Source organism: Primulina eburnea, chromosome 16, assembly GCF_022965805.1.
Source record: "Primulina eburnea isolate SZY01 chromosome 16, ASM2296580v1, whole genome shotgun sequence".
NCBI classification, from domain to species: Eukaryota; Viridiplantae; Streptophyta; class Magnoliopsida; order Lamiales; family Gesneriaceae; genus Primulina; species Primulina eburnea.
In genome coordinates, this window is record NC_133116.1 from 3842503 (window position 1) to 3868738 (window position 26236).

Here is a 26236-nt window from a genome sequence, read left to right on the forward strand (position 1 = left end):
TACAATAATTTAAATAAAAAGAATCAATAATATGGTTCAGTGAAAAAGACGAACTACTTAAAATGGTCTTCCATCTCAACAAAAAATTTACGAATACACGTGGCTCGCTTAGCTGATTGACTTGAGCGGAGATGGATGCACGCTTTATCGGTTTATTTCATCCTACCTTGTGAGGCACTGCTCCATGAGATGATCAAAGGCCCAGATTTAAACACACATACACCTCATGAAGTGATCAAAGGCCCAGATTTAATCACTATGTAAAATCAATGGCTGAGATTCTGTGAAGGTACTGCCCCCACAGGTAGCATCTACTCTACCCGCTTTATCCAATGGAACGACATCGCGTGTCATTATACTAAAGTGTTGGGCCGCCGAATGCTCTGGTCCTCCACTGTCCACAAGTCAACCGACGCCACACGCTTTCGTTTTTAGGTTCAATGCCATTATCAATAATGAGAGACTAAAAACATTATTTATTGGGTAAAACAGTTGCTGGTTTATAAACTTTCCGTCACATTATTTTGATTTTTTTTCTACACAGGATCCATTTTCGCGTGGCTTTGTGGTATCAGAATCCCTGAAGTCTCTGAGTTCCAGACTCAACGATGACAAAATTTATCTTGCACTAGTTAAACATTATCATAATTGTGAATTTACGGTACAATTGAGATTGTACTAAGAGTTCTCGTTGATGTTTTACAAATTTTTAAATCGATTTCATATGGATTATGTGTCTTCTGTTCGATTTAATTTATCGATGTTCGATATTTCAAGAATCGTTTATTGTAGCTCAGTGTTTGTCCTCTACTATTTCAATGTCATATTTTATACAGAATTTTTCCAAAAAGTCATATTTAGAGCATGTGTAAGCTTATTTTTATATATTCGGTGTTTTAAATTCATAATCATAAAACTATTTCATTGCATCTTTTAAGAATTCATTTTGAGATATATTCTAGCACTTTATGCATAGTTTAATACTTATAAGAATTTGCAATGATATTGTTGGTCCCACGTGCGGAATTTGAGATAATAAAACCCGAAAATAAAGAATAAAATAGACACCGAGATTTACGTGGAAAACCCCTAAAAATTATTAGGGTAAAAACCACGGGCAAGATGAAAAGAATTTCCACTATAATATTTTGTGGTGTACAACTCACTCACTGTGTTTCCAAAGAGAACACACACTCTCTTCATACAGGAGAACAAAACACCTCACAAATATTATAGAACTAAGCACTCAAATGCTTATAAGATGAGAGAAAACTCGAAGAAGGGATGATTTCAGAATGAAGGGGGGAGCTCTATTTATAGAGCCCCTGGACCGTGTGAACAAGGAAATTGCCTAGCAATTTCATCACGCAATTCCACTTCAAATTGCCTACAACCAACCCACGTTTTTAATGCAGGTATTGACTGGTCCCCCCCTTGCATTGCCGACATTTCTCCCACTTGGAGATTTGATTGAGAATCAAACACATCTCCACACATCCTTTCAATCTTGCCTTTCCCTGCTGCTTACGTTTCTGCTAGGCCACTTGAGGATCTACACCATTCAAACTTATCAGTGTTTACTGGCTTGGTCAGAAAATCAGCTAAGTTATCATTCGTATGGATCTTCTGCATATCCACACTTCCTTCTTCTACTACTTCTCGCACAAAATGAAATTGTACTCCAATGTGTTTCGTCCTGGAATGAAAGGCTGGATTCCTTGCGATGTGCAAGGCACTCTGACTATCACAAAACAAAGGAACATTCTCTTGTTTGTGCCCGATCTCCTCCAATAACCTTTCAATCCATATTGCCTCCTTGCAACCTTGAGTAGCTGCCATGTATTCTGTCTCTGTTGTAGATAACGCCACAACTGTCTGCAGTTTTGAAACCCAGCTTACTGCTCCCCCTGCAAGTGTAAACACATAACCAGTAGTAGATTTCCTCTTATCAGGATCACCTGCATAATCTGAATCGACATAGCCCCTGAGTGTAAAATCTGATCCTCCATAACATAATGCAGCATTCGAGGTACCCTTAATGTATCTAAGGATCCTCTTAACAGTGCTCCAATGCTCTCGTCCAGGATTCGCCATATACCGACTAACTGCTCCCACTGCTTGAGCAATGTCCGGTCTTGTACATATCATGGCGAACATCAAACTTCCCACTGCTGATGCATATGGTACTCGAGACATCTCCATCCTCTCTGCTTCACTGCTAGGACACATCTTGGAGGATAACTTGAAGTTAACAGGAAGAGGGGTCGATATTGGCTTACTATCTTGCATGTTGAAGCGTTGCAAGACTTTCTTCAAATAATTTTTCTGGGAAAGCCAAATCTTTCTGTTACTTCTGTCTCGGTAAACTTGCATCCCTAGAATCTTGTTTGCTGGTCCCAAGTCCTTCATATCAAATTCCCTAGCCAACTGTGCCTTCAATCCTTGGACCTGATCTTTGTTGGGGCCTGCTACCAACATGTCGTCCACATACAACAGCAAAATGATATAATCATCACCAGACCTCTTGAAATACGTACAAGGGTCTGCACTCAGTCTGTTGTATCCAAGGCTCGTGATATAGGAATCAAATCTCTTGTACCAACACCTCGGCGCCTGTTTGAGACCGTACAGAGATTTCTTCAACCTGCAAACCAAGTTCTCTTTGCCTATTTCTGCAAAACCTTCTGGCTGGAGCATATAGATTTCTTCTTCAAGATCTCCATGAAGAAACGCCGTTTTCACATCTAGCTGTTCTAGATGTAGGTCAAACACCGCACACAATGCCAACACTACTCTGACTATTGTAAGCCGAACCACAGGAGAAAATATCTCATTGAAGTCGATGCCTTCTTTCTGAGCATACCCTTTTACCACCAATCTAGCACGATACCGCTCCACTTGGTTATTGCCATCACGCTTGATCTTATAGACCCATCTGTTTCCAATGGCTTTCCTCCCTCGTGGTAGTGTAACAAGATCCCATGTTTTATTCCTGTCTAATGCCTCCAACTCTTCTTGCATTGCTGTCATCCACAAGGATACATCCGAGCTTTGAGTAGCCTCGTGGAAACTCGATGGCTCACCATCCTCTGATAATAGACAATATGCAATGTTGCTTTAAGTGATATAATCTGAAAGCCAACCTGGAGGTCTTCTGTCTCGAGTTGACTGCCTCACATTGGAAACCTCAGACTCAACATGTTCTTGTTCTTCGTGCTCTGGTACTGCTTCACAAGAAACTTGACCTTCGTCTGTCTTATTCTCCGCCTGAAATGTAGTAGTTTCTGAATTATGTGTGCCTTTGTCTCTCTTTACTTTATCTTCCTCGAAGATAACATCCCTGCTGATGACAAGCTTGTGAACAGTAGGATCCCACAAGCGAAACCCCTTTACTCCATCAGCATAACCCAAGAAGATACATTTTCTGGATTTAGAATCCAACTTTGATCTTTCTTGCTCATTGTACAGAACGTACACCGGACTTCCAAATGTATGCAAATGAGAATAATCTGTCGGCTTCCCAGTCCACATCTCCATCGGAGTCTTCAGATCAATCGCCACTGAAGGAGAACGATTGATAATATAACAAGCGGTTTTAACTGCTTCCGCCCAAAATAACTTTTCTAGACCCACAGTCCTCAACATAGCTCTTGTTCTGTCCAACAAGGTTCTATTCATCCGCTCCGCCACTCCATTCTGTTGAGGTGTGTAAGCCGTCGTGAACTGTCTCTTGATGCCCTCATTTTGACAAAATGCATCAAACTCGTCACTGGTATATTCTCCTCCATTGTCAGTCCTCAAACACTTGATTTTGTTTTCAGAATCAAGTTCAACCCGCGCTTTGAAATCTTTGAAGACTTGGAAAACATCTGATTTCTTCTTGATTGGATACACCCAACATCTCCTAGAGAAATCATCAATGAACGAGACAAAATATCTCGCTCCTCCTAGGGATACAACCGGTGCTTGCCAAACATCCGAATGAATCAGCTCCAATATGCTTTTGCTCCTGGCATTAGAAGTGCCAAACTTTAATCTGTGTTGTTTACTGGTAACACAATGCTCACAAAAGGGTAGTGACACTTTTGTAAGTCCCGACAACAGCTTCCGTTCTGAGAGAATTTTCAAACCCCGTTCTGACATATGCCCGAGCTTTCTATGCCATAACACTGTTAATTCTTCTCCTGAACCATTTGATGCAACAACTAGCTCTGCCTCTTTGTATGTTTCTCCCAAAAGTACATACAGATTGACAGCAACCTTTTCCGCCTTCATAACCACAAGCGCGCCTTTCACAATTTTCATGATCCCATTCTCGATCCGAGTTTTGCACCCGATATCATCCAATTGCCCCAAGGACAAAAGATTTTTCGTCAGTCCTTTCACATGTCGTACCTCCTGTATGGTGCGAATGGTGCCATCAAACATTTTAATTTTGATAGTACCGACCCCAGCGATTTCCAAGGCATGATCATTTCCCATGAATACAGATCCTCCTGAGACTGGTTCATAATGATCAAACCATTCTCTCCGAGACGTCATATGCCACGTCGCTCCTGAATCCATAATCCATGTGTCACAAAATTTGTGTCTGCCTTCTGCAACTGTTGCTGCTTCGCTGAATAATATTTCACCACTGCCTGAAGTACTGGCCACATTTCCTTGAGAACTCTTCTCGATACTCGTACACTCTTTCTTGAAGTGCCCTTTACCGCCACATTTAAAGCAGTAAATATTTTTCTTCTTACTTCTCGACTTTGATCTACCTCGTCTTTGGCTCCCACTGGAGTCACGGTCCATGAATCTTCCTCTTATCATCGGTAACGCCTCTGCCTGCTTCGAGGATACCAACCTATCTTCCTTATTCTTGCGCCGGCTTTCTTCTCCGAGAACCGCAGTTAAGACATCGTCGAATCTTAGAAAGCCCATAAGAATATTGTTGGTAATGTTGATGATAAGTTGATCGTATGAATCTGGTAGACTTTGAAGTAGAAGCTCCGCACGTTCATTTTCCCCTATTTTATGCCCCATGGAAGTGAGTTGGGCAAATAGAGTATTTAGTGTGTTGATATGGTCGGTCATCGATGAAGATTCCGCCATCCGAAGAGTATAAAGCCTTCTCTTTAGGAAAATCATATTGTGTAGGGACTTGACCTCGTACAACTTTGTCAGAGTATCCCAGATAACTTTGGCTGTTTTTATCTCAGAGATACTTGACAAAACTTCGTCTGCTATAGCCATGTGTAAATTGGCAACAGCGTTATCATTCATCTCATTCCACTTTCCATCATCTGTAATCTCCACCGGTCTATCTCCAATAGCTGCCAAGCAATTTTCTTTTCTTAAAACTGCTTGTATCTTTATTTTCCACAGCATAAAATTGCTTCCATTGAACTTTGCTATCTCGTACCTTCCCGCCATTATGTCTACAACAATTTTAGTAGACTGGACAAAATAATCCCGCCTTAAATAAAAAATCTCAAAAAATCTTTTCTGATGTGGAAGATCAGTCTAAGCTGCAACCACAGAGCATACTCAGAATTTTAGGAAATTTTAAACCAAGGCTCTGATACCACTTGTTGGTCCCACGTGCGGAATTTGAGATAATAAAACCCGAAAATAAAGAATAAAATGGACACCGAGATTTACGTGGAAAACCCCTAAAAATTATTAGGTTAAAAACCACGGGCAAGATGAAAAGAATTTCCACTATAATATTTTGTGGTGTACAACTCACTCACTGTGTTTCCAAAGAGAACACACACTCTCTTCATACAGGAGAACAAAACACCTCACAAATATTATAGAACTAAGCACTCAAATGCTTATAAGATGAGAGAAAACTCGAAGAAGGGATGATTTCAGAATGAAGGGGGGAGCTCTATTTATAGAGCCCCTGGACCGTGTGGACAAGGAAATTGCCTAGCAATTTCATCACGCAATTCCACTTCAAATTGCCTACAACCAACCCACGTTTTTAATGCAGGTATTGACTGGTCCCCCCCTTGCATTGCCGACAGATATTGGGAAAATGAAATAACTCTTTACTCGATTATCCAAACGATGAACCGATATTTTCATGGCAAGCTTTACTCATAGAAGATCTCAATGTTATAAAATAACAATATGGTCATGTACAAGGAAAAACAGTTTATTCATTGAAGACTGACTAAGTGTGTTGTAGTAAGAATGAATGTTTTGGACAAAGTTGATGTTTTTGTCAAAAACTTAATGATGGTGCGCTCATAAAATAAACAATTATATTCAATTTTCAGTCACATGTCCTCAAAAAAACTCAGTACGCTCGATCTAAAACTTTTATATTCGTTTATAAAAAGTACTTGAGTTTGGTCTATATGATATTTTACTTTGTATTATCATTGCTTTGTATGTTAGCACTCTTAACAATTTCCTTACAACTGAGATTGTGCTCAGTAACTAATAAGAGAACCTTTCAATGTTTAACAAATATTGTGTCGGCAAATATATCGTAGTTGGTCATTGCTTGAAATGTTGATTTTAGTTTGTGTATTCTTGTTGAAACTTAATGATTTTTATGCAACTATATGTTGAACATCTTTTATAAATGTCATATATTTAGACTAAGTTTAAAAATATAATGTTGTGTTATTATTGTGAATTATTTTGTTTATATCTACATTTTTATTAATTTCCGTCATTAAAACATAAATGGGAGATTTCATTTTAATTTTAAGGATATTTAAATATAAGGAGAGATAAAATTTATTCTCAACGTTTTTTATTTCAAATTTTTTTAGTCTCATAAAAGAGGGGAAGATATGTTGATAAAAATACGATTTTTAATGTCATGCATTACTTGAGTTTCAATGTTCATGTTTTTATCCAATTTTTGTGATTATAAAAAAAGAGTAGATTGTTGGGTTGCGAAAATGCTAACAATCTTGATTTTAATGATAACAAAACTTGTTATGGTGTTTCCATCATTTATTTTGTCCAGTGTGTAGTTGGTAAATCAGAAGCAGTGAGTTTTGAGAAACTGAAACTTAGAATCGGTACCACAAAATCAGCAAAGCATATTCAACATAGTAGCTTCAGCAGAGTTGAATTCAGCGGACGTCATTTAGCATACCAAATCAGCGTGGGTCAAAATCAATAAAGCTCGAGAAAAGTGGTCGGCAAGACGATTGTACTGAACTTTTCCAAACATTCATTTTATTATTTGAAACATTATTATCATTCTTGGATGCCTAAATACATTACTTTGAAGATCAAACAACAATTTTTTTACAGAGATTCAAAACGTGGGTAGCTTGATTGAAGAAAACTAGTTGATATGAGAGTAAGCCCCAATAAGATAATGCGATGAACAAAATGAGATTCGAGCTTTCAAAGTTAAATCTTCACGCACACAATAACTCACATATATAAATGAGAGTTGAGTGTCAAATAATAGCTAAGTGATAGTCTTTACACAAAACGTTAGAAATTATGTTTGTAATCTTGGCATAAGAGATGTTAAGTATTATGTCGATTGTGAAGTTGCGTCTGACAATCTTACAATCGAGATTATACTAGGAGAAGTGCTCATTGAGATTGGGTCTGGAGCATTGTACTTGTTCAGAGTCAAATAGGTTATGACAACATATGGGCAGTAGTGGAGCGTCTTGCCAAATCATCTCACTTCCCACATATTAGTCAGAAGTATGGAGTAGGAAAACTAGGTTAGCTCTATATATATAAAAAAATCATTCGGCTTCATGGAATTTCTACTACCATGACCTCATAATGAGATCCAAAATGTACCTCGAGACTATGAAAAAAATTAAAGAGCTTCGTAACAAAAAGATCCAGCGAGTGAAAATGTTGTGGTGCAATTATCGTTCAGGAAGCAACTTGAGATAAAGAAGAAAAAATAAGATGATTGCACCAAATAAGAAGAATTTCAAGAAAATAAGTAGCAACTTGAGATAAAGAAGAAGAAATAAGAAAAATTTCAAAAAAAATAAGAAGCAACTTGAGATAAAAAAGAAGAAGAAATAAGAATAATTTCAAGAAATTTTTATACAAAAATTATAGAACTCGACAAAATGCACCAAATATAAAACTTTCACAATTTTCCGACTTGTTTTTGGATTATCATGATTTTTCTTGTAGATTCTCAATTTGGTTTAAACTCAATTTTAACAAAAGTTGGAGCTTGATCAAAGTCAACCACCTATTAGCCTTATTAACACATAACTATCACAAAATTTATGATAATAGAAAATATTGAAACAACTGGAGTGATAAATCAAGTCATTACGTAAGTTGAATATTCAAGTCATTATGTTCTTTTGTATAGTATTTGGCGTTTGGCCTAGTATTAAAGATCAATAAAATTTATATTGTTTCATTCTTAAACACTGAATCGTGTTTAAAGATCTCATATTGTACTGCATGTTTGTTATTGTGAGAAGGTATTGATTCTGATTATTCTTGAACTACTGTAACTGAGTGATTATTAATTGAAGTCTTGGACAAAGGTCATCGTACCGAAAATTGAATCAACTGGACAACATGTTTTTTGGCCAGAAAATATGAGTCCGATATATAATAGGTTATCAACCGTGGTATATGGTTAATCTGAACAGCGTGATTTTGGTCCGAAAATGAGTTCATCATGACTCGTAATCGATTGTACGAAATATTTTGTGAATATATAAGGAAAAGTGTTATATTAAGTGTTTGTGGGAACCACATCTTTAGCTCATAATATTCACTTTAGAATCCAATACAATTATTGCATTCTTATCGACTTCAATTTGAATTGTAGTATTTCACTGTTCTCCTCTCAATGATATATCATATAATTCAACTAGTTATAATAAATAAACCGAATTTTTGTCATTACTAAGTTTTAAAACACTTAACCTTTGATATCTTTTCTATTATTGTAAATGCAGATATCGAATTACTAAAGTCTGCCGAATTTTTGTCATTACTAAGTTTTAAAACACTTGACCTTTAATATCTTTTCTATCATTATAAATGCAGATATCGAAATACTAAAGTCTGAACTAGATAAATTAGAAAAATGAGAAATGCTATAGAAGGATTTTGTGTGCTATCTTATCTAGTCTGGAATTTATATTTTATTATATCTAAGTTACGAGATGTCATGTTAAACATGTTGGTTTGTAATTAAAAAAATTATATAATTGATTCCTCTATTGATAGTAACTATGACGATATTATAATTTTGGGAGGCCCACAAGAAGCCTCCATCATCGTCGTCGCTCAAGTCAACAACATCCACACGCATCTATTCATTTATTCTCCACGATTTGCCTCTGTTTAAGTTTTCCACAAGCAACCAACCGGTTCGTTCGATCCTGTGCCCTCACATCCCAAATCAATGGTTGAGATTCCACTTCATGGAGAAAAAAATATTTTAAAAAACAAAAAAATTGGGTCAGAAAAAATTCAAGCTCTTGGATGTGCCTGACTGCCTGCAGAGGTAGGATGGAATAATCCCAACCAATGTCGTCGCTCACCCGGTGGCGACTCTCACGCTAGATGTTAGTTTTGGACATAATTTTGATTGGGAACATACTCCCTATGTCGTAATTACTAATTTTTTAGTTAATCATCAATATATTGTATTTTATTTGAAAAAATTATAAATTATATTTCAGTGATTTAATTTATTAATATTCTTAATAATATTATAGAAACAAGGTAAAAAAAATACTATATGCAACACATTCGCAATATCATGACATTAATAACACGTGTTATGCGTTTGTACAATCATTTATTTTTTAAAAAAATTCTCAGATTTTAATAACTTTTAGGGGTGTCAATCGGGTGGGTTGGGTCGGGTTACGGGTCAACCCGCGAATTTTTTTTTTTTTTTTTTTTCAACCCGAACCCAACCCGAACCCGAAGCAACCCAAAACCCCCCAACCCGAACACGAACCCGTCTAACCCAACTCAACCCGTCTAACCCGTCTAACCCGATTTTTTTTTATTTTTTTTTAAAAAAAATTAATGAAAAAAAATCGAAAAAATAAAAAATAATAATAAATATAGAAAAAAATATAATCGTTTAGTTGCCTATATAGCGACGGTTTTAATAAAACCGTCGCTCTATAGCGACGGTTTTCATTTCAACCGTCGCAAATTAAACCGTCGCCGATTTATACGAGCGACTGTTTTAGTAAACCGTCGCTAATAGTTTAGGGTTTAGGGTATTAGCGACGGTTTTAGCAAACAGTCGCTAATAGTTTAGGGTTTAGGGTTTAGGGTTCGGGGTTTTAGCAAACTGTCTATAAATTGTCGCGTTTAGAGTCGTTTTTAACATTTGCACTTAGTCATCCTGAGTGTTTATTAAATTGATATATCCGTTATCCTTACAATCAAAAAAAATGTCAGAACAAACCATATTTAGACGAAATTAGAAACAATTTGTGGTTCCTAATAAAAAGTACAAAATTGTTGATGTCAATCGAAAAAAGAGTCTTGAATACTACGAACCATTTGTATTTCCTACGCAAGTCTCGCAAGTTGTGTATTTGACTTATCCAACAACAAAGAGAGCAGAATCAGATTGGATGCATGTGAGTACTCTACGTAGGCGAGCTTATGTCACTGATGTTGAGCCAAATACTGAGCATAATCAAATTGATGCGAACGATGCATTTCAAAATCATGGGAGCTATACGTTCACACACATCAACATGTAGATGGATCTTTCGTTGACACGCGATCCCGCCTCCTCCACGTAAGTTTATTAAATTTCGTTATTTTCATCAACGTTACATTAAAAAAATTCAATTTGATTTATTTTAAATCAACATCACAGGAGGAGATGGAACGTTACATGGCTGATTCATTTTGTATGAAACACTTGTATTATTATTTACAGATTAATAATATGATTACATTTCTCAAATTTTGTTAATTTTTTTTGGATTATACAGCACAATATATTTGTATTTCAGATTTAAATAATTATAACATTTAAAAAAAAATAATTTGCGACAGTTTTTGTGGGGACCCGGGTTCTAACTCAATTCTTTTGGGATTTAATTGGATCTTTATTATAAATGGCGGGTCAAAATTTTTCGCTTTCTAACATTAAATCGAATGTTAACATAAAGCGTCTCATTTTTATTTAAAACAAACATGAGTCAACGACTATTACATGACATGATCTAGTAGCCTTACTTGTTATACATGTTACAATAACAACATAACATCTCTAGTATCAACATAAAACTACTAGTGCAACATCAGAAGTCTTCTGCTACACCCGGCATCTCCACGCTATCAACTCTCTCTTCCTCGTCGTGACCCTGATCCTGCCCCACCTGTTGCCATGCACACATACAGACACGACAACAGCCGGATAACTCCGGTGAGAACATATCCCAGTATAAAACATGGATGCATGCAATGTAAATATCATATACAAAAGCATAGCATATGTAACAAGTAACATGAATATAAATCTAAACATGTAGAAGAATACAAATCTGTATTCCCCAATTCAAATCTTGACTCGACTCTTTTCTAATCTAGGGATCCCGGTGTGAATAAGACGGTCTGTCACCTACCCAGCCACTCGGGGCAACGGTACGTCTTATTCCTAGACTTCGGTCAACTCTGTATCGAGGGTCTACACATATAACAAATCTGTTTCTATGCGTCGATACACCGAAACGTCTAGTTTTGGCAAGTCTGCCAATCTCTCCTATCTCAAGACTCGAATATAAATCAATAAACGAAACATTACATAATCAATGTAATAACTATCTAGTATGTGATTTAGGGAAACTCGTATCAAATCTGAATCGAGTTGTGCAATCCCGTGACCACATGAATTATACCTTTCTTGTCGAATCGTCGGTGTCGCAGTCGAAGTCTCGAGTTCACAATAACCAATATAATCTGAAATGGCAATGTGTAGACACACTCTATCAACAAGCATCTCAACTAACTCAATGTACAAATCTGTAACTGATTTCAATACAATTCAACGGCGTAACGGCTTATTTCTCAATACCGGCCAACTCAATCTCAACATAACAATATCATAATCAATCTCAATAACTCATAATCTCATCCAATACAAACATGAATACCAAATTCTGCATAATCTTCACATAATACATGCTGGAAATTTGAACCTATAGCATACGACATCCGTAATTCAATCCGTTTACGTTTCTACGATGCTTAGCATATCAAGAACACATATTCGCAACAAAATCATAAGTTCCCCAACATCCACAATCTGAATCATGCTGGAATTATATCAAACTTACGTCACTTTGTAGCCTTCAATGCAAGGAACACAAATCTTACCTCGGAATTAAAATCGGATGAACAACTCTTGCATAATTCTACTTTTTAGCACGAAGAAACTTGAAGGATTTCCTTGGGAGCTCTCGGTTCTGAATTCTGAAGAATGAAGGAGTGATGTGTCAACATAACATATATATACCTCATGCCATGTGTCAAGACCAAAATCGAAGGTGGCAATTTCGCATGCAGACCGCGGGTGCGGTGTCTCAAGAGCGCGGGTGCGCTATGCTCACGGCAAGTTCATCCAAAAATGTAGCACTTAGACCGCGGGTGCGGTCCTTACATGACCGCGGGTGCGGTCTCACACCGCGGGTGCGGTCGTGCTAGCACCGCGGGTGCGGTGTCTGTTCGCACATTTCCCTCAATTTCCTCTCAATGCACCGCGGGTGCTGTATCTCTAACACCGCGGGTGCGGTGTGGCTTCGGCCATGCTTCAAAAATTCCACTCTATATGTCATGCATTCTCATGGTTTCAAGTCTCACATCAATGCCAATTGACAATTCTCGAGCCTTACATTTCTCCCCCTCTTAGACAAGAGTTCGTCCTCGAACTCGCAAACAACTTAATCAATCATAGTAAAGGAAGAAATGATATTAGAACTGAAAGAAAACTCACATCATACAAATAGCTCGGGATGCCTCTGTCTCATCTCAGACTCTGTCTCCCAAGTTGCTTCCTCGATGCCATGCCGACTCCATTGCACCTTCACAAGTGGAATGGTCTTAGTTCTAAGCTTCTTTTTCTTTCTATCCAGAATCTGTATCGGTTGCTCGACGTAGCTCAAAGTCTGATCTAACTCGGCTTCGTCAGGTTGAATAACATGAGAATCATCCGGCATGTATCTGCGAAGCATCGATACATGAAAAACATCATGTATACCGGACAATGAAGGAGGAAGAGCAAGTCTGTAAGCTCGATCGCCAATCTTCTCAAGGATCTCATACGGACCGACGTATCTAGGAGACAACTTTCCTTGCTTGCCAAATCTGACAACGCCTCTGAAAGGTGAAATCTTCAGAAATACTCTGTCTCCCTGCTCGAATACTAACGTTCTACGTCTAATATTGGCGTATTTCGCTTGCCTATCCTGTGCCGTTTTCATTCGTTTCTGAATGATCTTCACTTTTTCTGTCATCTCACGAATCATATCAGGCCCTAACTCTGGTACCTCAGAAATATCATCCCAGTACAACGGAGATCTGCACTTCTTTCCGTATAAAGCTTCGAACGGTGCCATCTCTATGCTAGTCTGATAGCTGTTGTTGTATGAAAATTCACACAACGGCAATGAATCTTGCCAACTAGTACCAAAGTCTAGTACTACAGCTCTCAGCATATCCTCTAGAATCTGGATAGTCCGCTCTGACTGTCCGTCTGTCTGGGGATGATAAGCAGTGCTCAGGTGTAAAGTCGTACCCAAAGCCTGCTGCAAACTGTGCCAAAAGTGAGAAGTGAATCGTGGATCACGATCTGATACGATCGACTTCGGCACACCGTGCAATCTGACGACATCTCTGACATACAACTCGGCCATCTGATCGTGTCGATAGGTCATCCGGTACGGAATAAAACACGCTGATTTGGTCAGTCTGTCTATCACAACCCAAATCGCGTCACAGCCCCGCGAAGATCGAGGTAACTTCGTCACGAAATCCATGGAAATGTGGTCCCATTTCCATTCAGGAATAGACAAACTCTGAAGTAGACCTCCGGGCTTCTTTCTCTCTGCCTTCACCTGTTGGCAATTCAGACATCTAGACACAAATTCTGCGATGTCTGTCTTCATCTGTTTCCACCAGAATTGTGTCTTCAAGTCATTATACATCTTCCTGCCTCCAGGATGAATGCTGAACCGACTACAATGTGCCTCCGACATGATCTGTCGTCTCAAATCTGAAACATCTGGCACCACTAGACGGTTATGCACATACAGAACAGAATCTCTGACCTGATATTCTGAGATATGACCAGCTCTGACCATATCAATCGATTTCTGCACACTCGGATCAGTTCTCTGTGCTTCTTTGATCCTCGAAATCAAGTCTGGCTCAATCTGAATCGCAGCAAGTCGCAACGGTCTACTCTCTGTATTAAATGTCAATCCAGACAAGCAACAATCTTCTACTAAACTCGATACACCTATAGTCGACAAGGACAAAGAACATACCTTTCGACTCAAGGCGTCTGCCGCTGCATTCGACTTCCCTGGATGGTACTTGATCTCGCAATCAAAATCTTTCAGCAGATCAAGCCATCGTCGCTGCCTCATGTTCAACTCTGACTGAGAAAAGAGATACTTCAAGCTCTTATGATCGGAATAGATCTCAAATTTCTCACCATACAGATAGTGACGCCAGATCTTGAGTGCAAATACAATTGCCGCCAATTCAAGATCATGAATCGGATAACGAGTCTCGTGTGGCTTCAGCTGTCTAGAGGCGTACGCTATCACGTGCCCTCGCTGCATAAGAACACATCCAAGCCCTCTGTGAGATGCATCACAATATACAACAAACTCACCTGTACCTGATGGAATCGTCAAGACAGGCGCACTAGTCAGCCTCTTCTTCAGCTCTACAAAACTAGTTTCACAATCTTCAGACCACACAAACGGCATATTCTTCTGTGTCAACTGGGTGATAGGCTTCGCTATACTGGAGAAATCTCGAATAAAACGACGATAATACCCGGCTAGACCCATGAAACTGCGTATCTCAGGCACAGAAGTCGGTCTCGGCCAACTGATCACAGCCTCAACTTTACTCGGATCTACCGCAATACCATCTCCAGATATAATATGCCCCAAGAAGACAACCTGTCGCAGCCAGAATTCACACTTGGACAGTTTGGCATACAACCGCTCATTCCTCAAAGTCTTCAATACAATTCTCAGATGATCTGCATGCTCAGTCAAACTCTTCGAATACACCAAAATGTCGTCAATAAACACAATCACAAATTCATCTAAATATCTCTGAAAAATGCGGTTCATCAAACTCATGAACACCGCAGGTGCATTCGTCAAACCGAAAGGCATAACAACAAACTCGTAATGTCCATACCTGGTTCGAAATGCAGTCTTCGGAATATCAACGTCTCTAACTCGGAGCTGATGATACCCTGATCTCAAATCGATCTTCGAGTATACCGAAGATCCCTGTAGTTGATCAAACAAGTCGTCGATGCGCGGCAAAGGATACTTGTTCTTCACTGTTGCCTTATTCAACTGCCTGTAATCAATACACAGTCTCATCGAGCCATCTTTCTTTCGAGCAAAAAGCACCGGAGCACCCCAAGGTGATACACTGGGTCTGATATATCCCTTGGACAGAAGATCCTCCAACTGTGCTTTCAACTCTTTCAGCTCTATCGGCGCCATCCTATACGGAGCTCTCGAAATAGGAACAGAACCGGGCATAAGATCTATGCTGAAATCAACCTCTCGAACCGGAGGCAACCCTGGAATCTCATCAGGAAAAACATCTGCAAACTCGCAAACCACTGGCAAATCTGCCAATGCTGGGCTCGACTTCAGTAGGTCTACTGAATATACGAGAAAGCCCTCTGCTCCTCTCTGAAGCAATCTACTCATAGTCAGGGCAGATACTAAGGGAATCCGAGATCTGGAACCCTTGCCGTAGAATTTCCACTCGTCTGTCATCTCGGGTCTGAATCTGACAATCTTGTGGAAACAATCTACCGTGGCCCTGTACTTGGTCAACATGTCTATGCCAACTATACAGTCAAAATCAGCTAAACCAAGTACTACACAATCAAGATCAATCTCATGCCCCTCAAACTGAAGCATACAGTGTCTAACAGTAGTCACAGATATCAAACCACTTCCCAACGGAGAAGCTATAGACACTACTGTCGACAACGACTCAACAGGCAATGAATGTCTCAATGCAAAATGTTCAGATATAAATGTATGAGATGCCCCTGTGTCTATCAACACATATGCAGGATAACCGCAAAGGAAACAATTACCTGCAATGACGTCATCTGGCGCCTCCTGCGCCTGTTCCTCTGTCAGGGCAAAGACACGTGCCTGCTGTCGAGGAGGTTGACTCACAGTCTGACTACCTCCTGGCCTCTGCTGAGTCTGTGTGGAGGGTGGCTGAAAGGAGTGTACAGAAGATGCCTGTCTCTCCATCTGTGGCGCTGCAGCAGACGATCCTGTACTCTGGAATCGCTGAGAACTCCTCTGTGGGCACACTCTGGCGAAATGCCCCTGCTGTCTGCAGATATTGCAGCGTCCCAGAACTCCTTGACACTGCTCCGTCGCATGTCGCCCTCCGCACGAACCACAGTATGCGCCACTATAATCTGACCCCTGACCTCTCTGTCGAGATCCACTCGAACTCGATGAACTACTCCCAGATTTCTTAAACTGTTTGCCCTTAGCCTTCAGAAAATCCTTCTTGCCACTACCACTAGCTCCACTGTCAAAACGAGGAGGAGGGGGTGGAAACTTAACGGTGGTAGGCTGTGGCGGTCTCTGCCCCTGAACACCGTAGGAAGCTCCTCGCTGCCTGATCAAGCCAGCCTCTGCTCCCTTCGCTCGGTTCAGTGCCTCTGAAAAAGTGTTAGGCCGTCCCGTGTTCACCAAAGTAAAGACATCGGGATTCAGCCCATTGATGAACTGATCGGCCACTGCCTCGTCGTTCCCGGCCACATGCGGTGCAAATCGCAGCAAAGCAGAAAATTTAGCGACATACTCCTCAATGTTCCACTGTCCCTGCTTCAGATTCGCAAATTCAGCTCCCTTATCTTTCCGGTAGGAGACGGGGAAGAAGCGCTGATAGAACTCATCTTTAAAAACTTTCCACGTGATATCAATGCCTCGGTGCTCCAAGGCTCTCTTCGTAGTCAACCACCAGCTCTTTGCAACCTCTTGCATCTGATGGCCTATCAACTTCACACGTCGTTCGTCAGTGTAAGCCAAAGACTCAAACAGCATCTCGATATCATCAAGCCAGCTCTCGCACTCTACTGCACTCTCTGTGCCCTTCAGGGTAGGCGGATGGAAAGACTGAAATCTCTTCAATAAGGTCTCCATCGGCGTAGCGGTAACATCCATCTGTGCACCGGACGTGCTACCCTGCTCTGGCTGTGGCACTCGTCTAGGCGGCATAAATCTGATCATCAAACTGATTAGTACACAACCAATATCATCTGTCTCAGCCCTCCTCTGATCATATACCTCTGATCGAGAATTGGTTCTGATTCAGGCTTGAAATGCTGTAAATCAATTCAGATAATACAACCACATACAATAGGGAAAGCAGTAAATCATGCTAGCATCTCAAAAGCAAGGAAGATGACTCGATCTACCCCGCTCATTCTATTCTATCTCAGTCTACAGAACCTACAGCTCTGATACCACCTGTTGTGGGGACCCGGGTTCTAACTCAATTCTTTTGGGATTTAATTGGATCTTTATTATAAATGGCGGGTCAAAATTTTTCGCTTTCTAACATTAAATCGAATGTTAACATAAAGCGTCTCATTTTTATTTAAAACAAACATGAGTCAACGACTATTACATGACATGATCTAGTAGCCTTACTTGTTATACATGTTACAATAACAACATAACATCTCTAGTATCAACATAAAACTACTAGTGCAACATCAGAAGTCTTCTGCTACACCCGGCATCTCCACGCTATCAACTCTCTCTTCCTCGTCGTGACCCTGATCCTGCCCCACCTGTTGCCATGCACACATACAGACACGACAACAGCCGGATAACTCCGGTGAGAACATATCCCAGTATAAAACATGGATGCATGCAATGTAAATATCATATACAAAAGCATAGCATATGTAACAAGTAACATGAATATAAATCTAAACATGTAGAAGAATACAAATCTGTATTCCCCAATTCAAATCTTGACTCGACTCTTTTCTAATCTAGGGATCCCGGTGTGAATAAGACGGTCTGTCACCTACCCAGCCACTCGGGGCAACGGTACGTCTTATTCCTAGACTTCGGTCAACTCTGTATCGAGGGTCTACACATATAACAAATCTGTTTCTATGCGTCGATACACCGAAACGTCTAGTTTTGGCAAGTCTGCCAATCTCTCCTATCTCAAGACTCGAATATAAATCAATAAACGAAACATTACATAATCAATGTAATAACTATCTAGTATGTGATTTAGGGAAACTCGTATCAAATCTGAATCGAGTTGTGCAATCCCGTGACCACATGAATTATACCTTTCTTGTCGAATCGTCGGTGTCGCAGTCGAAGTCTCGAGTTCACAATAACCAATATAATCTGAAATGGCAATGTGTAGACACACTCTATCAACAAGCATCTCAACTAACTCAATGTACAAATCTGTAACTGATTTCAATACAATTCAACGGCGTAACGGCTTATTTCTCAATACCGGCCAACTCAATCTCAACATAACAATATCATAATCAATCTCAATAACTCATAATCTCATCCAATACAAACATGAATACCAAATTCTGCATAATCTTCACATAATACATGCTGGAAATTTGAACCTATAGCATACGACATCCGTAATTCAATCCGTTTACGTTTCTACGATGCTTAGCATATCAAGAACACATATTCGCAACAAAATCATAAGTTCCCCAACATCCACAATCTGAATCATGCTGGAATTATATCAAACTTACGTCACTTTGTAGCCTTCAATGCAAGGAACACAAATCTTACCTCGGAATTAAAATCGGATGAACAACTCTTGCATAATTCTACTTTTTAGCACGAAGAAACTTGAAGGATTTCCTTGGGAGCTCTCGGTTCTGAATTCTGAAGAATGAAGGAGTGATGTGTCAACATAACATATATATACCTCATGCCATGTGTCAAGACCAAAATCGAAGGTGGCAATTTCGCATGCAGACCGCGGGTGCGGTGTCTCAAGAGCGCGGGTGCGCTATGCTCACGGCAAGTTCATCCAAAAATGTAGCACTTAGACCGCGGGTGCGGTCCTTACATGACCGCGGGTGCGGTCTCACACCGCGGGTGCGGTCGTGCTAGCACCGCGGGTGCGGTGTCTGTTCGCACATTTCCCTCAATTTCCTCTCAATGCACCGCGGGTGCTGTATCTCTAACACCGCGGGTGCGGTGTGGCTTCGGCCATGCTTCAAAAATTCCACTCTATATGTCATGCATTCTCATGGTTTCAAGTCTCACATCAATGCCAATTGACAATTCTCGAGCCTTACAGTTTTTGTTGAAACCGTCGCAAAATTAGCGACATTTTATACAAACCGTCGCTAAGTAGCGACAGGTATTAATAAAAACGTCGCCGATCTTGATCGGCGACGGTTTTGTTAATACCCGTCGCTATTAGCGACGGTGTAGTCAAAATTCGTCGCTATTATACTCTGGGTCTAGAAAATAGTTATATAAATTGTAAAATTTTTTTAAAAAAAAAACATGATGGGTCGGGTGGGTCGGGTGGGTCGGGTCATTGGGTGACCTGATATTTTTTTCAGGTCAACCCGGGGCAACCCGAACCCACCCGAGAAATTTTTTTTTTCGGGTTTGCATTCGGGTCGACCCGTTTCGACCCGAACCCGAAAACCCCCAACCCAAACCCGATATTTTTCGTGTCGTCCCGTGTTGGGTTAGCGTGTCGGCTTCATTTTTGACACCCCTAATAACTTTGATATAATTAGTTTGATTTTATTATTAAATAAAATTAATACTATAATTGTAAAATTTTATTTTGGTGAAATGTTTAATAGTAATTTTATTTTGGTGGTCTATGTCAATAGATAATTGGCTTACTTTAATACTTTTTATTTTATTATTATTAATTAATAATTCCATTTAATTGCTCAAACAATTGTTGTCGCCGGGTCTGAGATTACTTTCGGAAAAGGTTGAGACTAGCCATTACCACTGGATCTTTGAACGAAAACATAATAATAATGGCGGCTTCATCCCCGGCCAAAAGCGTCAGTGCCGACGTCGCCGTGGCGATGTTGACTCCTTTGAGCTCCAATTCTTCGAAAAACCTCCGCGGCCTCAACAAACCTAGGTGCATCAAGTGCGGCAACGTCGCTCGCTCCAGGTTTTTTTCCTGTTAATTTACTTTCATCCTGTTCGTTTTCGTTTTTTGTCCGGGGGCAGTAGTTTTATTCCGTTTGATTCGTTGTTTTTCTGATGTCTATCGTGGATAGTTGGTTACTGAGTTAATTTCCAAAACCGAACACTAATTCCCATCGTACCCAGAATTTGTATACTTGTGTCACCCAAACTGTAAGTGGCGAAGAATGTCACTGCATCATTTTTTCATTTATAATTTGTTAGATTTTGACCATTGAAACGTTTAACATTTTAAAATAAAATTAAAATAGAGACAGAAAAAGGATTTAGTGGGGGGGGGGGGGGGGGGGTGGGGGGGAAGAATGTTATATGCAGATAATTCAGTAAAATAAATTGTTTGGGCAAGTTGCTTTTCTAGACCAGTTCTGCAAAGGGCAGCTATGTGCTGATTAACTGGATTTCCTGAATGTCAATCTTCGTGGGTTGGAGAAAACTTTTTCCAGTTGGTAGTGGTATATTTGAAAGCCAATAAAGCATGGATCTCCACTCAAGGCCCTGTGAGGCTTCATCCATCGCGCCATGACACAGGCCAAGGCACTTCCCCACCATTTGGTGAAGTGTGCATGTTAATCACGAAGCCCTATTTTCGTGCACTTTTCATGCTCAAGACGTGTCTTAAGCTCAACTTAAATGTTAAGAATAGTTAATAGAAAATGAAATGCAAGACGGTAGTGCTTCAACTTTAATGAAGCACACTCCTTTTCTCGTGCCTCACTCTTCTAGCAACCATGATATAAATTATTGATTTTTGCTCATATTGCTGGAGTGCTTGACTGATCATTGCTCAGTTTGAGGGGCGAGATGCGGGGATGACCTCAGTTTGTTGAATTGGAAGTAGTGTCTTGAAATTCTAATGTCGCTCACAGAAAAACACAATTTTCTGATCTAGGCTTGGAGTTTGCTTAGTGCATATATTGATGAAGTCCAGCTGATCGATTCTGAAGATACTTAAAGGGCCTCTTTCTCAAGACATTCTGGCAGTTTGTACCTTGTATGTACGGGACTGTCCGTGCCCCCCTTTTTCCGCCCGACTCTTTGGTCTTAAGAATTTTTTTCAAAATTCTCTTTTTTCAGAGGGGTCATGCTCTGAAATTCCATGAAATGCTGGGTTCAATTATCTTCCATTTTTTAATTGCGTCAAATGATATTTTTTTCTTTTCTAACTGTGCTATAATCAACCGCAACTAACCTAATTTTCATCTCTTTGGACAAGTTGTCAATGCACAACTCTGAAATTAAACGGTAAAGTTTGCATTTTTGTTGAAACAGATGCTACGGTGTGGAGTCCAAGGGCTTAAATATATACTCAATTTTGTTTGTACTCAACTTTTAAATGTCAAGGGAGTCACTTCACATGTGTTTCATGGAATTGTTTGGATTTTTTCCCTAGTCGGAAATCGGAAGTTCTTCAATTAAACGAAAGTTGTTTAAAACATGCTAATGTGCTTTTTAGTGGTACTAGTAGTGTGAGTCAGCATTTCCTCTCGTTATTCTCGTTGGTTTCATCTATTAATTGTACTTGTTTATATGTCCACTTTAACATTCTTGGTGTGCTTGACAATTTATCGCATGAATGTCATTTATGACAAGTTCAATTAATTATTCAGGTGTCCATACCAGTCTTGCAAAAGCTGCTGTGCAAAAGCTCAAAATCCCTGTCACATACACGGTGTGGTTACTGAGTTACTCTATTTTCTGTGGCATTTATCATATAATATTCCCTCAAATATTTTAAGATAAAAAGTAAATTAAAGCATTGCACTCTGACCATTCTGATGTCATTACTTTATACTTGTGATCACTATTATTGGATTTACGATATCAAAGTGGAGTTCCCAATTTCTGTTCTTTGTTGGTCGTGGATATATATTTTTCACGACCTTCAGCATTGATGCAATCTCAACTCTGTTTTCTACAATGTGCTATGCTCCATTTTGGGGCAAGCATATATTATTGCGAGTGTTGATTCCATGATAAGGGCAACCAGATTTCTATATGAGATGCAAGTTTTTGTGGCATGTTTACGCATGCGATGACATAAATTTGACCTATTCCAGCGACATGTAAAATGTGGGAAGTTTAAAATTTTAGATGATGCTCTTGAACGAAGAATAGACATTTGTAACTGAAGTAAGGAAGTCATGGATGATGGAACAATTTTTTTCCATCCACAACAGAACTATTTGCCACATGATATAATAGGTTTTTTTTCTCGGACTTCTAGATTAGAAGCCTTTTGGTCTTCATTTATTGATACATCACAGAAAGAGGATTTGTGATGATTTATAGAATTTCAGTCGCTCAAATCCATCCTAATTTTGATGGATTGGTGTATTAATCAGAAGGTCTCGTAGCAATCGAGTTTTCAACTTATAGCGGTGGTGTAGAAAATGGTCTTCATTTGTACGAAAAATGCACGATATGTTGTGCTTGTGACTGAAGAAAATAAATGCAGGTTAGATGCTGTATTATGCTTTAAGGCTCATGCAAGTAAATCTGTCTTAAAGAAGCCCACATGTTGACTTCTGAAACTTCATAAGGTGGCAAAGCAGGTGTGAGAGAGGTTCGCTAGGGCAGAATGGCTGAAATCACTCTTTGATCGTGGCCCATGTATAAAACCACTTATATACAGCTGCATTCTCTTCCAATTTTTTTTTCTACTTTGCATGTAAAATCACTTGTGGACGACAAGCTTACGTTCTGTTGATCTTTTCTTGCTCAAAATTACACATGCAATTGTGGTTGGTGCAGTTTTAAAAGGTAATTCATCATTCCCAGATAAGGTACCTTCTTCCAGCTCTGCCCTGTTAGACCAGCAATCAACTGAAGTATCTCATTCAGGGTAAGCTTTTGGTACTTTCTGCACTCAATGAACTTGGTAGGCTTCTGTTATTGTTTTCCCTTGTAGGTTCCAAATCTATTATTATAAGAAATGCTTCAACTTGGAATAAAGTTCTTTATCTTTATAACTTGATGATTAAATAGAAACAGAATCTGACCTCCTGCAGGAGTTTACTCGCTGGATGATGTTTTGATAATTGCATTGATTATTTGAAGAGTTAGTTGTAAAATAATGAATCTCAACACTACATAGTTTGATATGAAGATGATTCAATTTTTGACGCACAAAAAGATAGATTATTTATTCCCCCCCAGTTAATCCCCTCATCTCATATCAAATTTTATGCCGTATTCGAGCAAATTTTTAGCTGCTGGCATCTCTTTAGTCCTGGTAATCGTACTTTCTCATATATCCTTCCATGGATTGATTTTTGATGAGCTTGGCTCTCAGTTCTATTTACTGCATTGACATTTTAGGAACGCCATTGCAAAGATCTTCAATGTCAGGGACACTTTCTGATATCTGCAATTTGTTATGCAGGAGACTTCGCCAACTTTCTAGCAATTTTGTGCAGTTCAGTAATTTAAACGCCCCATTTCGATCTAGGAAGCCATTGACTCGAAAGGTGGAGATGATCCTAACCCTGTGTTCCATCTGTTTTTTTTACATTAAATTAGTATTTCACACAGATTTACAAAATGTTAATTTATTTAATTAATGATTTAAATTAATATATTAGTTTTTGAATAATTATCTAAAATTATTGATATAATATAATGAATATATTTGAAATTAAATATAATCATAAAAAATTATTATGTAAAAAATGTTGATGTCGTTTGAGATAACATTCAAACGAGGATACAATCTTTTGTCAAATTGACTTCTTTATCTTGGCTGATTACAATTGTTACTAATAAAAAAAATGGAAAAAGTATTTAAAAAATCTTATATTTTTTTGTTTATTAAAATTTTAAACAAAAAATAAATGTTTTAAAAAATTCACAACTTTTGTAATTTATGAGATGAATAAATTTTTATTAAAAATTTAAATAATAATTTAGGACATGTTAAAAAAATTATAATAAAGTTTTAATTAAGATTATATAATAATAATAGTAACAATTTACGAAAAATTAATATATAAAAAGTTCACGACTCCCTTTTAAAATGTTTGGAAAACATATATTATATAAAAATATGTATTTTATTTAATATGATTGAAAGAGTACTGTAATTAAATATATTAAAGTATCGCAAAAATCATATTCGAAATTAAATGATATAATTAATTTAAACACTTAAATGTAGTTTAAGATTATCTTTTCGTGGGATTTAAACTCAAATTTGAATTTTAAAAAAAGAAATTGAAAAGACTTAACATTTATATATTTATTTCTTATTTGTTTTCAAATATATAATATAACAGGAGAGTACATTAATATCGATAAATATTTTTTATTATAACATATTATTTTTTACAGAAACTTTCCGAATATGACAAAAACTCAATTTTAATATAGATGCAGATGATATCCTGAGTGAGAACTGAAAACCAATGTTGGTTTCTTGGCATGGACAGATCTAGAATCACAAAAATAGCACTGCAAATAGTAAAATTATCATTTGTTTATTTGAAAATAACAGTTGTTGAATTTCCATCAAAGTGTCTTCTGACCGACTTTACTCTTTAATATTGCATGGTTGTGTTGGATTCTGTCTGCATATTCATTTTTTCTCCCCATAGATATAGTTCAGTTAGTTTACTCATCTTTCAAACAATAATTTATACCGAAATAAATATTTTTACACTAGCAACTAGGTTGTACATGTGCAATTAGTGTGCAATTTATATGGTTGAAAAATAATTTCCTAACAATAAAATTTGTCAGGATGCACAAGTCATAAATGAATGGAGGTTCTTAAAGTTGAAAGAATACAAAGACCGAGGTATCGAGACAGAAAATGAGGTTTTTGACCGCTACACGCAAAACATGTGTCTGTTAGGAGAGGTTTTCTCAGTCAATTCTATGTATGATGACCAGTTTCAGGAAGAGCTTCGATCTGAAGTAAGCTCAAGTTCTGAAGAAAATATTGGGAGGACAGTTAACGATTTGAAGTCGAAGCTCAGATCAAATCCAATGAGAACTGCCAACTTCAGAAAGAATATTCATTACATCGTGGATCAAGGTTTGAATAAACTTGGAAAGCCTGAGTTAAATGAAGATAGTGGTGACCATGACCTTGAGATTTCTAAAGACATCAACTCTTGCGAAGTTGATCATCTACCTGCTTCAATTGATCTTATTGAGAAAATGAATCAAGTCCGAAATGAAGAAGATCTGAAAGCATGTTGGGAGACTGCATCTCAGATGTTCATATGGAGTAATAAGACTGGCCTAATAGAATCTGGTGATTTTCCTATTCTTGTGGAACAGGATGAGAAATCTGATTCGTCTCAAGACCGGCATCCTCTCTATTCTCTGCCAAAGTGGGTAAATCCTGTTAATGTGGATCAAGAATCTCTTCGCCAGATCGATGCACAATTTTCTGCTCTTGAAAATATTGAAAATTTATAGGTTTAGGTAATTTTCATGGCTTTAAGTTTTTGTTTTAGTCAATGGATTCAGATTACAGATATGTCATATGTGAAGAGTATTCTAAACTTGAGCATGAAATGAAAAGCGAAATATGAACCGTAGTCATGATTTTGAACTCAGTAATTGTAACCTTCTGCTGTTTTGTTAGCAGAAATGAGTGCAAAAGCCTCAGAGAAACTAATTTTGATGTATTTAGGAAAGTTTTTTTTCCTCTCTTAAAATAATCCTAATATTTGTAACTTTCACTCCTGTTGTGAGGAGTAAAGATTAATAATTATATCCATAATTTATAATTTTATTTTGTCTCTAATATATATGTTTTTTAGTAGTAATTTTCATAATTTATT

General features: G+C 38.4%; 1 protein-coding gene across 2 annotated transcripts; it reads left to right on the plus strand.

The window, feature by feature from the left end:
- The first annotated feature begins 20177 nt into the window (after nucleotides 1-20177).
- Nucleotides 20178-26096, plus strand: LOC140816434 (uncharacterized). 2 transcript variants are annotated; one of them, XM_073175695.1, is made up of 5 exons: nucleotides 20178-20412; nucleotides 22055-22116; nucleotides 23226-23289; nucleotides 23830-23914; nucleotides 25182-26096. In XM_073175695.1, exons 1-5 carry the CDS (start codon nucleotides 20270-20272, stop codon nucleotides 25866-25868), a joined length of 1041 nt encoding a protein of 346 aa, XP_073031796.1. In that variant the 5' UTR covers nucleotides 20178-20269; the 3' UTR covers nucleotides 25869-26096. The 2 variants fall into 2 exon arrangements, with proteins under 2 accessions (XP_073031796.1, XP_073031795.1); XM_073175694.1 differs by having other exon boundaries at nucleotides 23199-23289; nucleotides 25182-26095.
- The last annotated feature ends 140 nt before the right edge of the window (nucleotides 26097-26236 follow it).